The 13,846-nt window shown below is 33.8% G+C and overlaps 2 protein-coding genes across 3 annotated transcripts in view; one reads left to right on the forward strand and one right to left on the reverse strand.

Annotated features, from left to right (window-relative positions):
- The window catches only part of LOC135849515 (extracellular sulfatase SULF-1 homolog), an 84,089-nt gene that overhangs the window by 29,648 nt on the left and 40,595 nt on the right, over nt 1–13,846 (forward strand). The gene's annotated exons all lie outside the window — the stretch shown is intronic.
- On the reverse strand, nt 5,759–8,910 carry LOC135848395 (uncharacterized). The gene is made up of 4 exons (XM_065368296.1): nt 8,803–8,910; nt 7,339–7,524; nt 6,779–7,012; nt 5,759–6,665 (listed from the first exon to the last, which is right to left on the reverse strand). The coding sequence occupies exons 1-4, from the start codon at nt 8,908–8,910 to the stop codon at nt 5,997–5,999; spliced, it is 1,197 nt and encodes a 398-aa protein (XP_065224368.1). The 3' UTR covers nt 5,759–5,996.

Below are 13,846 nucleotides of genomic sequence, written 5' to 3' on the forward strand. Positions count from 1 at the left end.
CAAAAATGTCTCCTTCGAAATCGAGCAAACGGAAATGAATTTCGATTCAACTCCATCAATAGACTTGATATCGTCCCAGCCCAGCTCTTTACTTTTATCTTGTTCGCAAATTGGATTTTTTTTCCACGGCATAAGGCCCGTTTTGGATTACTATCACGATGCCATGCCAACAGGACTTTAAACCTCCTTCGCATTGGTTTGATTGGTATCTGACCATTTTATAGATGATATTTGACACTCGTAGTTGGTTTTTCGTGTTCAAATATACGTAGCTATATTCCCATGGTCGTAACCAGGATTTCTTCATACTTTTCAACTGAAGTGCTCCTGTTGTTCCGGCTGTTACACGTAATGGTTTATTTGACACCTGTGTGAAATGCATCAGCAGTTTTACTGTTGATTTAATTTTTTGAGGGTCTGGTTATTATTTGATCAAGAGTTTTGACGAATATGAATTTTAGATCTCGTTTGCAGGTGTTTTTATTTACCACGTTATCATAAAAAAAATTCGTGAAATTTTAGTAATTTATGAGACAATTCTAGGGCTCGTTTAATTGGAATTTTTCAACAGGCTGTCTATCAGGTCGCATAAAAAAATCACCAAAAAGTCGCTAAAAATTGTCCCGACTTTAAATTGAAAGTTGGCCGAAAATTCTCTAAACAAAAGTGTGAATTTTATTGGAAACTCAGGTTTTTTTCGTTAAAGAGTGGTATTGAAAAGATCGCGAAAAGTCTGAGATTTTTGAATATCAAATTTTGGGAGACACCTTGTTGAAAATTGTCACATCTGACCAGAAACTCCCTAAAAAAGTTTGAATTTTATTGGAAACCCAGTTTTTTTTACAGTGAAAGGGGGCCGGGGGGTATTTGAAGAAATGTCGCGAAGAAAGGTCGGGAAAAGTCGAGATTTTTGAATATCAAATTTTGATAGATTTCCTATTCAAAATGGTTACATTTCATTTGAAATTTATGTACGTATGTATCCCCAGGCACTTATATTAAATTATGAAATATGAATTATGAGCCTTACCCGAGAGAAGGTGTACAAATAGAGATCCAATTTCTTCATTATACCTTCGATTGTGCTCTTCCATATCGGTATAGTTGTCAAATTAGAACACGAAAGATGTTTCGAGTATCCAAATTGAAATTGATCCGTTGGAATCAGTTGCCATTTCATTAGACATTCGTATTCTGGTTCACATGCGCCTTCAGTTTTTTCTGGTGGCAGTTCCACTCCTCCAAATGCTATCATTTGATTTTCCTGCATTTAAAATTGAAAGACTGGATGAGTTGTGTTGAAAGATGTGCGTTTCAAAAGTTACGAATATTTAGGGGTAGAGTAAAATCAAAATTTTGTATTTACTTTCATGTAGCCGTGGGGGGGGGGGGCTTCCCTAATAATAATGGTAGAGCGGGGGGTGGTCGAAATTATAATCATTCACACGCAACTTCATTATTTTGAAGAAATATGCGTTCCTTATTCACGCTAAGTACTAAAAAAAAAATTGTGATTTTTTTCTTTCCCCGAATAGTCCGGCACATGACAATAGGAGTAATTGCACCCCCCCACCCCCCGCCGATCTTCCGGGACAACATTTTTCTTAAAGGGGACATCCTAAGGAATATTTTAATGCAAAGTTGCCAAAAAAAAAGTTGGCCTTACTTACAAAATGGCGGCCATTTTGATTTTCAGGTCAGCCGAAATCGCAGATTTTGCGTTTTAACATAGGACTTGCACAAACTTTTTCAAACTTTACAAAAGTAGATCGAAAGATCATGCAAAAATTTATCACCTGTCCAAATTTCAAGTGCTAAAGTGCGTTTTTCGATTTTTGGTGAATTTTTGAAAATCGAATTTAGGCCAAAAATGAGGGAAAAATCAAAACTTTACCAAATTGACCAAGAAAGCTGAAATTTGGGATATACCCTATTTTCGACATGCCAAATCGATTGGAAACGGTTTCAATCCGTTTTGAGCAGTTCTGGAGCCTCCAGCAGATTTTTGAAACTCGAAATTCCCACAAAATTCCATCAAATTGGAGTTGTAAAGCTAAAATTCATTCTAAAAACTAATTTCAATACGCTACGAAGTACTGCAGGTGACTTTCAAGTCGTTTTGGAGGCTCCAGCGACTTTTTGAAAATTCCTGAAACCTCCATCAGATTTTTGAATCTTTTAAATTTTCACAAAATTTCATCAAATGGAGATGGAAAGCTGAAATTTACTCTACACTCCAATTTTAACACCCTGAGAAGACGACTTTAGGTGGGTTCAAGTAATTTTAGGGCCTCCAGCGATTTTTTTTGAAAATTACTCGAGCCTCTAGCTGATTTTTGGAGCTTTAAATTTTCACAAAATTTCATCAAATGGAGATGGAAAGCTGAAATTTACTCCACACTCCAATTTTAACACCCTCTGAAGACGACTTCAGGTGGGTTCAAGTCATTTTAGGGCCTCCAGCGACTTTTTTGAAAATTACTGGAGCCTCCAGTAGATTTTTGAAAGTTGAAATTTCCGCAACATTAATTTATCAAATGGAGTTGGAAAGCGGAAATTTACTTCGCAGACTACATGGTGGTTTCAAATGGTTTTGAAGCTTTCAGCAACTTTTAGGAAATTTCAATTTTCCAAAAAAACGTCATACAACCTTTCAAAAAGTTGCTGGAGGCTCCAAAAAGACTTGAAATTCACCAGCAGTCAACTTCGTACCGTATTGAAATTAGTGTGCAGAACGAATTTCGACTATCCATCTTGGTTTGATAACATTTTAGGGAAATTTCAAGTTTCAAAAATCTACTGGAGGCTCCAGTAATTTTCAAAAAAGGTCGTTGAAGGCTCTAAAATGACTTGAAATCCACCAGAAGTCGTTTTCAGAGGGTGTTAAAATTGGAGTGTAGAGTAAATGTCAGCTTTCCATCTCTATTTGATGTTTCAAAAATCTGCTGGAGGCTTTAGGAATTTTCAAAAAGTCGCTGGAGGCTCCAAAACGACTTGAAAGTCACCTGCAGTACTTCGTAGCGTATTGAAATTAGTTTTTAGAATGAATTTTAGCTTTACAACTACAATTTGATGGAATTTTGTGGGAATTTCGAGTTTCAAAAATCTGCTGGAGGCTCCAGAACTGCTCAAAACGGGTTGAAACCGTTTCCAATCGATTAGGCATGTCGAAAACAGGGTATATCCCAAATTTCAGCTTTCTTGGTCAATTTGGTAACATTTTGATTTTTCCCCTCATTTTTGGCCTAAATTCGATTTTCAAAAATTCACCAAAAATCGAAAAACGCACTTTAGCACTTGAAATTTGGACATGTGATAAATTTTTGCATGATCTTTCGATCTACCTTTGTAAAGTTTGAAAAAGTTCGTGCAAGTCCTATGATAAAACGCAAAATCTGCGATTTTGGCTGACCTGTCAATCAAAATGGCCGCCATTTTGTAAGTAAGGCCAACTTTTTTTTTTGGCAACTTTGCATTAAAATGTTCCTTAGGATGTCCCCTTTAAGAAAAATGTTGTCCCGGAGGATCGGCGGGGGGGTGCAATTACTCCTATTGTCATATGCCGGACTAGAAATTTTAGCCCTCCAATTGAAAATTAAGTCACGCAGGAGCTCGTCGCGTCCCCTTCTCATCCTCAAGTGGGGAAAAACCAGAAGAATGTGTCATTAAAAAAATGTCTACTAAAATTTCTGAATTTGCACTTACCTTTGAGTACATTGAATGCCCTGTACTTGTCTCCTCAAAAAAATCATACAGTTCTTGTCCTACATTGTAATCATCGCATGGTAACCACGGATCTATATTATTTCTATGAATTTCATAAACTATTTTTCGAAACTGATGATCACTATTCATCGGGTACGATACTTTGAACAAGGGTATCCACAAGAATTTCTGAAACAAGTTGATCGCAAAGAATAAACTCAAAACTTTTTTCCCGAGTTGAAGAAACCCGCAATTTTTGTAGGTAGGCTATTTTAATTCAATAAGGTATCCAATGGCTTGTGCTCGAGTGCCAAATTTTCTACTACATATTTACCTTACTTTTGATTTGCCTATCTACAGTATTTAGGTAGTATTCTACTTACCATTTGCTCTTCGTTATCCAGCATTAGTTTACCAACATTATTAACGGCGAAACAACTCGTCACTATTGCACACAGGTCTTTATTCCTCCATGCAGCTTTATTTTTCAACAAGGGTTTCAAAGGCATATAGAAATTGTAAACTGTGTCTTGGATAGTAGAGTCTGTAGAACTTTTATAATAGATCTGTAAAAAAAAAAGTAAGAAGAAACCCAGTTGTAGGTTTTTCTGAAAAACCCGTCTAAATGACTGTACTTCTGACATAATTCTACTGTTCTTAGTACTGACTGATCGAAAATGTTTCACTATTATACATACTAATATTATACTCGAAATAACTTGATGAAAAAAACTCACCTCATAACCAAACTCCAACGATAATCCAAAGTCGGCAATTAATATCGAGAGTTTGAAAGCTTCATCACATACAGTAGTATCATCGTAAGAACTACCCAGATTCTCGTAAAATGTTTTTTCGTAATAATTTTTTTTCATAAATAAAGCTCTTTCATTGTAAAAAGAATATTTTTCGGCGAATTTGCGTTCTCGGTCGTTACTAGCTGGACAAGCCAAGTCCCAATCTGACCAATTTGCGTTCGAGTTTTTCGATTTATAAATAAGGGAGTGCTTCTGTCCATTGAAAATCAAACCTGTAAAAATACAATAGGTAAATTTATAAAATTATGCGCAGAAATTGCCTTTTGATGTTGATGAAAGTTTCGAAAGTATTCGTTTGTTTTTACCTTCGTACTTTTCAGCGTCCACGTTATAACTGATGAAACACCAAATTATAAAACCCATGTACCAGGTAGTCATTTTTTCAAATGCAGAAGTAAGCTTATAGTTTTAAAGCGACCGTGAAGAATGGTAAAATAATTCTAATGAAAAATGAAAACGGTGTCTTGCGATGTGGACGCAGATTTCTTGTGAAATTTCATTTGTTTAAATCAGGGTGTGGAAAAACGTATGATCTAGATATTTGCCACCTTCGAAAACTGAAGAATTATTTACCTTGTTACCCATGATTTTGATAACTCGTGCGATGAAAAAATGATAAATATGATTAGGATTTCAGCTGCTTCGAATCAAGCTTTTCTTATACAAGTACAGATGTGCAAGTGCAGAACATCGCATAATTTTTTTTCCGAAACTAAAAAACAGAAATTTCAATTTCGAATTCGTAGAAGACTTCTTTGGTATCTGTCTATTGAAAAAATTTTAGAGAAAATCACCCGGATTTGGGTGTAATTTTTTCAACCAAGTATTTTATCGTAGCCCAGTCGAAAGCGATTTTCGATAATTAAAAAAATGAAGATTCTGAATTTGGAATTTGATGCTGAAAAGATAAGATTTCTTGAATAAAAGTTGTTGTTCTGATTTTTCAAAATAATTTCAGATGATGATGAAATCTTAGCATCAAATGCTTTTTGATTCTTGATTTAAAACGTCTTTATTTTTTTGGAAAATTCTTTTTGGGTACCATAATCTGATGTTTCACTCGACTCTTCTTCCTTCATGAAATTTTTTCAAATTCACTCGACAAAATAATCGACGATGTTGAAATTTTAGAAAAAAATTTGCGGTACATACTTATTTAGTTTTCTCATCAAAAAAATATTTTTTCATTTAAATTGTTTTATTGGTTTGCTTATTTTTCAAATGTTTAAATTATGCTACATTAAAATACATAGGTGGATGGGTTTTTTGATTCATTGATTTTAGATTTGTTTGGTCACCTCATAAATGATCATATCTGATCAGATTCGGACATTCTTCGGATGAATTTAATCTAATCAGATCAGAGTTTTAATCGGATGACATCTGTTCAGTCCTGACCAGATCAAAACTTTTCCCCCGAGAATTTAGTTACCTACTTAAATAAAAATATACCTTTAAAAAAATATTTAAAAATTATTCCGTCTTTTGCCTGTCATTTTCTATATCTCCTCCATTATCGTTGCTAATGCTATTCGTATTTGTGGATTTTTCCTGCGACTTGACATACTTATCAGAATCAATGGACGGTCTTTCAATAATTTCATTATCATCTAATCGTAATTTTTCATCAGTTTTAGATAAACGATCCAATTCTCGAAACACTTCTTTTTTCATATTTTTCCACGAAGGCTGGTTATTCTCATCCAAATACGGAAATCGTAACAGTGATAAATCTTGAACAGGTACATCTTTTTTAAACGTGAGTCCTAGCTTTGAAAATATCCCCGCTGAAATCGAGCAAACGTAAATGAATTTCGATTGAGGTCCTTCGTAAGACCACGTTTCGTATCTGATCTCCTCCCAGCCCAGTTCTCCACTCTTATCTTGTTCACAAATTCGACTTTTCTCGACAAAATATGGTCCATTGTGAATGACGATCACGATACCGTACCAACAAGATTTTGCATCTCCTTTGCATTGGTTTGATTCAAATTTCACCACTTTATAGATTATTTTTGGCACTCGAAGTTTGGTGTCTTCGTTTAAATATATGTCACGATTACTTCCCCATATCCACGAATCATTTTGTAACTGAAGTACTCCTGCCATTCCAGCGGTTATACGTAATGGTTTACCTGACACCTGTGCGAAATGAATCATTAGATTAATTTTTTGAAGCCATATGTAGGTCATAGGTGATTGATTTTTTTTTGTGAATTATTTTCAATTGAAAAATTCCAATAGGCAGATCTTACTCGAGAGAGCGTGTATAAATAGTGATCCAATTTTTTCATTATTCCTTCAAGCGTGCTTCTCCATAAAGGTACAGTCGTCAAATTAGAACACGAAAGGGATTCGGAGTATCCAAATTGGAATTGGTCTGCCGGAATGAGTTGCCATTTCATTAGACATTCGTATTCCGGTTCACATGCACCTTCTGCCTCTGGTGGAGGTAATTTTACTCCTCCTAGTACCACCATTTGATGATCCTATATGTTTAAAATTCAGTATAGTTTAGTTGAATTTTGTTTTTGTTGGATTTTCATCAAAAAAGGGGTGTGGGGGTAAGTCGATGAAAATTTCAAATTGTTATTGCTCTGAACAAAAAAAAAGTTTTTAATAATTTTTTCATCGAGCTTGTATGTTTCTTGCGGAAAATGATGGCAGATGTAAAAATACATGCTGAAGAACTCAAAATAAAAACACCCCCCCCCCCCAAATAAATGATAATTCATTTTCTTATCTACTCGTGTACTTGAAAAAGTACTTCAATGCTGAACCAAAATTGATTGTTGTGTTCGTTCTTACCACTTACTTTTGAATAAAGCGGATGTCCTGTTTTTGTGTGTTGGTGAAATTCAAACAACTCTTGTCCTAAGCTGTAATCTTCACATTGCAGCGTCGCATCTATATTATTTCTATGAATTTCGTAAACTATTTTTCGAAACTCGTAATGCCCTACCGGGTACCATACTTTGAACAAAGGAATCCATAGAAATTTCTGGAATTACAAGGTCAATATTAGCAACGCAGATCAAATTAAATTTGGAACTTCATACATCGCGTCGTTGGTGGCGAACAAAAAAAATCAGGACTTTGCTTCTCAAAAAATTTTGTTTTGGTTTTAAAATTTTTAAAGTCATTCCACCTCAATTCGATCAACGTTTTTGAAACATGTCCTTCGATTTCGCTCAATTTTTTTCACAATGTCTACCCACCCAATAAGTAAGAAATCCACAATATTCTCAGGGGGCTGGGTCTCGAGGTACTCAACTTCAGCAGCGCATTCCTAACTGATTTCACTGTTCGAAAGGGCATTGAATTTTGAACTTTTTAAGTACTTTGAAATTTTCAAAAGTTGAAAGTTGAACTTTAAAATTGAAAGTTAAAATTTCGAAATGACGCTATAAGTGGGAGCTACTATTTAAAATTCTGAAAAAATTGTCGTAGGTGTTCCTGTTGATGCTTTTTTGAAATATTTAATTTTCGAGATGGGATCTTTCAATGGAGGGGAGCACCCCCTCCCCCAAATTTGGGCAACATTTTCAAAAAAAAATCCGGGGCATGTGATATATCGAATTGTATGTTTTTGGTGACGATGAACACGAATCTGACGCCAGATTTTTCATTGGACCCCATGCACGGCCCCCAGCACCTCCCCAAAGGGGGTAAAAGTCAAAAAAATGGTTTCATTCGTGTGACACATGAAATAGTATGTTTTCGATATTGCTGAACACGAATATAGTCCTAGTTTTTCAAATTGACCTCACCCATGGCCCCCAGAACCTCCTCCAATGGGTAAAAGTCCAAAAAATTTGTTTCATACCCTATTTGGGGAGGTGCTGGGGGGCGTGCGTGGGGTCCAATCAAAAATCTGACGTCATATTCGTGTTCAGCGTCACAAAAACATACAATTCGATATATCACATGCCCTAGATTTTTTTAAAAAGTTGTGCCCAAATTTGGGGGGAGGGTGCACCGCTCCATTAAAAGATCCTATCTCGAAAATTGAATATTTCGAAAAAGCATCAAAAGAAACATCTATGGAAATTTTTTCAGAATTTTGAGTGGTAGCTCCCACTTACAGCGAGCACCATTTTGAAATTTGAACTTTCAATTTGAAAGTTGAGCGAAATCGAAAAACATGAATTTCAAAATTGTATTTTTTTTTTGGTCGAATTAACAAGGAATGTGACCCTTTAATCATAGATAGTATGAAGAGTCCTGATTTTTTTTTTTTTTTTTTTTACCTTTCGTGTATAATTCTGCATTTACGTACCATATGTTCGGTGTTATCCAGCAGTAAATCGACATCTTTAACTGTGAAACAATTTGTTAATACTGAACACAAGTCTTTATTTTTCCACGCGGTTAATGATCCCGTCATAAAGCTCAATGGCAGATATTCGTTGTAAAGATTTTCTCGAATTGCAGAGTGTCCAAAACTTTTATAATAGATCTGTATAGTGTATAATCAGGTGGATATGGCGGTATTAGATTAAAAAGCGAACTCGTTGCAGTATTCGGTCTGAATTTTAATGAGATACGCTGCACAGTCTCGAATTACCTAAAGTTTTAGAGAAAAACTCACCTCGTAACCAAACTCCAACGTCATTCCATTTTCACCAATTAGCATCGAAAGTTTGAAAGCTTCATGATCACATATATCCGTTTTCGTGTCATCAACATTATCCGTATGAATTGTTTTTTCGATATAACTTTTTTGCATAAATAAAGCTCTTTCGCGATAAAAGGAATATTCTCCGGCGAATTTTCGTTCCGGATCGTTATTAGTTCTAGCTGGACAGGCCATGCCCCAAGTTGACCATTTTACCGTCGGGTTTGTCTTTGGTTTATAAATAAGGGAGTGTTTCTGCCCATCGAAAATTAAAGCTGTGAAATACGAGTTTATAGATTTAAATATAAGGTGTGAAAAAATTACCTTCTGATGAAAGAATTTTCATTATTATTACTCACCTTCGTACTTTGCAGCTTGCACATGGTAATTAAAACACCAAATTGTAAACCCCAAGTACCAGATAGGGGTCATTTTTTAAAATATGAAAATGAATCTATATCTTTGAAATAATTTGGATGTACCTAGCTCTACGTTAACTTGAAATGAATGAGATTTTTGCGATGTAGACGTCGCGTTGATTTCATTTGTTTACATCGAACTGCAAAAAAACAAAGCGAGCACCTACGTAGTACGTACCTTGCCACCTTCGAAATTCTGATGAATTATACGTTTTCAATTTTTCATAAATTATGATTTCGATATCTTGCTATGACGACAATGAATGGTGGATAAATATAAATGATTTCAACTGCATAGAATCGTGTTTTTTACGTGTCTACCAGACATTAGATGTATGGCGTGCAAAAATCGTGTGAATTTTAAAGAAATTGAAAAACAAAAATTACATATAATTTTGAAATTAGGCACGAAGGTATTTTTTAGTGAGAAAATTTTGATAAAAAAAATCATCTGTGTTTTATTCATTTTTTCCTCTGAAAGTAATTCAATCAAATTTTCATAAAAATTCTAATAAAAATTTGCATCTAATTCAAGTTTATTATTTTTTTTTTAATTCCAAAAAGGTATAATTATTGGATATTTTTGGTTTACCTTCAATCAACTCATGAAAACCCGGTTTTAAAGATGAAGAATGGTTTCAAATGTCCCAGAAGTGGCGAAAATGTCGTTTTAATTGTGAAAAATGATTCAAAAACTGCTTCCAGTATTACGAAAGCTGTCAATACGAGTAAAGTGAAATTATACAAGTTGAAATTTAATGATAATTTGTAAAATGAAAGAGAAAAAATGAATTGAAATAATTACAGCAAGCTGCTTGAGATATTTTTAACAAGTTTTTTAAAAATATTTTTAAGGATTTTTGAATTAATTTTATGTAATTTCCAAGATTTTCGATTTTTTTTAGACAATGTTGGCCAGGTTTGCTGCTAGATTTTATGTCCAAACAGACAGCAGCGTAGTCTAGAAGAACTAACATATTTTTCTCCTCACCCTCCTCCCCTCATCCATCTCGTCTCCAAGAATCCAACTCATCATTGCAAAATTATTTAATGATCAATTTTTCCAACAAAAAAAACCACACAAACAAAACTAAAACAATAAAAATAAAACCTAGATTAGTTATCATGGAAATTAAAATTTATCTCTCGTACAATCGATACAATTGCTGCACCAAAGTGAATCAATGAAATGATCATACGAGTAAAATTGCTTGATTTACGAGTATCTTGAAAAAACATCCAGTCTGCAGGATTATCATGAAGATTGCAAGGAAAAAATGTTAAAATCTATGTAAATACACACATAATTTTTAAAAAATCAACAGTGATAAAAACACTTAGGTATTGCAAAAATATGGTACATACGAGAAATAATTGACGAATAAAGCTCGAAATTTGTTGAAATTTGTGTTGTGAAAATTGAAAAAAGCGTCATCCCTTCTATTTCATTAAGATTTTATCGGATTTTTGGAGAAATTAAGTAACAAATCCGTGAGTTTTTTTCAAACTGGGAAAATTTTAAATAATTTTTACGTCATTTTTCAACTGATTGAAATTTGTTAAATGTTCCTTTTCGTGAGTAAGTTTTTTTTTTCATCGCTTAAAAATTGCTTATCGAATAATTTTTTTGTTTGACAATTTTTTCCATTTTTTGATATGTATTTTTGGCAGTAAAAATGTCGATTCTTACCGTGAAAAAGAATGAATGATTTGAGACCTATGAGCCCATATGGGGTGATATGTTAGTAAAATTCCAGGGTGTCCAATAGATCCTTCGGTGCAAGAGAAGACTTTTTTTTTGCCTGGTGGTTTTTTTTTCAACGAGGTTACTAAAAGGTCATTCTTTTTATCCAACGAGCCTTATCTTTTTTTCGAATTCTCAAATCATCTTTTTAAATCAAAATCGAGCAATGAAAAATCTCATATTTTTTCAACGTTATAGGTAAAAATATCAAAACTCGAAAATAAAAAATACCTACTTACTACTTTGAAAAATCGCTCTTGATGTGCTTTTAAAATATTTTTTGAATAATTTCTTTAAAATTATACATTTTTGAAATATTTATGTGGGGCGGGGGCTATTGGCCCATTTTAACAACTTTTCTGAGTACTGTATTTTGTTGCAATGGTGATGAGAGTTGGGCCGAGGAGTGAATTTTCTTTACGTTTGAAAAAAAAAAATCCTACGCTATATCAACTGAAAAATTGTGAGAGGAGGGAAGTCTAGTAAATTCTGGTGTTGAAATGTATAAGTTGTACCATATTCGTTTAGATCAAAAGACCATAACTGTACCAATTGTTCATAATTACCTAAGGACCAGGCAGTAATAATTCACCAAGTTATATTATTCCCAAACTCACGATAGTAGTAAATCACGACACGACGCGTAACGTGCATAAGATTTTAATTAGAAGAAAATAATCGCATTAACCGGGGATTAACAATTTATCCAAAGATCACTTGTCGCGAATCATGAGTATTCGCATCACGTAGCGAAAAAGTAATGATAGTAAAACATATGGACTCTGTACCAGTGCATCGTCCATTACCCAAGGGGGGAAAAGAGATATAACAGCTAGTTACACTAGCAGTGTGGCCATATTCCTGACTATAACATATGCCCCTTCTGCTCCTGTCACCAGCATCCCGAAGAGCACTGGAGACAAGAACAGAACAAAGACATAGCCATAAGCCGGAAATTGCCACACTACCCTATCACATCTGCCCCTTCTGTTTTTGGGTCTTTTGATCATAGGTATTAAAATTCTAGCAATTTTGCCCAAATGACATAAACGTTTTTCCCAAAGGCTGGCTTTTTGAATTCCCAATAATTCGAAATATTATCTTGAGAAGTTCGCGACATTTTTAGATCGTAGGATGATATGTCATCTCCGGCTAATTTGCACATGGTATGAATACAAATTATAACAAATAGAAAACTCACATGAAAAATAGGAACATGAATCATATATAACAAATTACATATCTTGCATAATTTTATCCAAATTCTTTTCATTAATTAGGGTTGCAATTTACATTATAAATCATGAATAATCGCCATAAATGCGTAGAAAAAGAAAAGAAAGATATATAATACATTAAATACAAGTCAAAATTGGTGTTTTTATGTTTTATCGTCGTGAAAACAAAAGGATATATTCGGCTACGTCGTTTTATCGTCGTCATATTTATCATCACACCAACCATTTAATCCATTTGTCGCTGGACCATTTTTATCATATCGCCGCATTAGTCGTTTACCATTGGACGATGTCAAACTATCGTTGCTGGATTCGATTTCATTTTTCTTGATGATAGAAAATATTACAATAGCCTTATGGGCACATATCATGTTGAATTTTGAGCAAAAGTTGGCAAAATTGTACACAATATACTTGTATATAACAAAATAAACGAATGAAAATGGATATTTTTTACAGAAATTTTCGAGATATGTAATTATGTGTGATATTCGAGGTTTGTAGACTAATTTTTATCAATTTGCCAAATTGAAGAGATTGATCAAATTTCTCTTCGATTTTATCGCATACTTTTGATAAATGTCCCTCAATGGATCAAGCTTTTGAGTAGGCAGCGATTTTTATAGTGAACATTCTTGTCCTATCTGTTTTTATTTTCATGGTTGTTTGTCATGAAGTTTGCTGATGAATTATGATGTAACTAAGACGATCTTTTATAATTGATTAAATGGTAATGACGATGAATTGTTGATGAAAAAAGAAAAACGAATATATAGGGAAATATAAGAAAATCGATTCTTTTTGCTTTTTGAAATTCGACATGAATAAATAAATAAATACGTAATAAATAGAGTATAACGCTGCATATCAATAAATAATAATAATCGCTTTGCAAAATAATAGAAAAAGAAATTGGTAAATTTGTTCATCTTGTCTAATTAGTCTCGGGTGATTAATCTATAAACGCATAGTTGGATGTTGTAAAGCAGAATTGTCCCTACGTCAGCTTATTCGATTTTTTTCAAATTTTGAGTTCACTATTATTTTTACCTGTTTTTCCCTATTTCATTGAGTTTTTTGGCAAAGTTTTTAGTTCTTGAATACTTTGCTGTAAAATTTTTCAGGTCATGAAGTTGAAAAATTAGACCTAGTTGTTTTCCACTGTTGTGCTTGTACTCATTTTTTGGCGATTAAAAGAATTTTATGTGATCGATATTTTTGATCGTCAATCTTTTTGGCTATTTTTGAAACACTCATGCAGAGAGTATGCCTTTTTACGATTTTTTTATTATTTTTGTATAGAT

This window comes from Planococcus citri, chromosome 5, assembly GCF_950023065.1.
Source record: "Planococcus citri chromosome 5, ihPlaCitr1.1, whole genome shotgun sequence".
In the NCBI taxonomy this organism is placed as follows: domain Eukaryota; kingdom Metazoa; phylum Arthropoda; class Insecta; order Hemiptera; family Pseudococcidae; genus Planococcus; species Planococcus citri.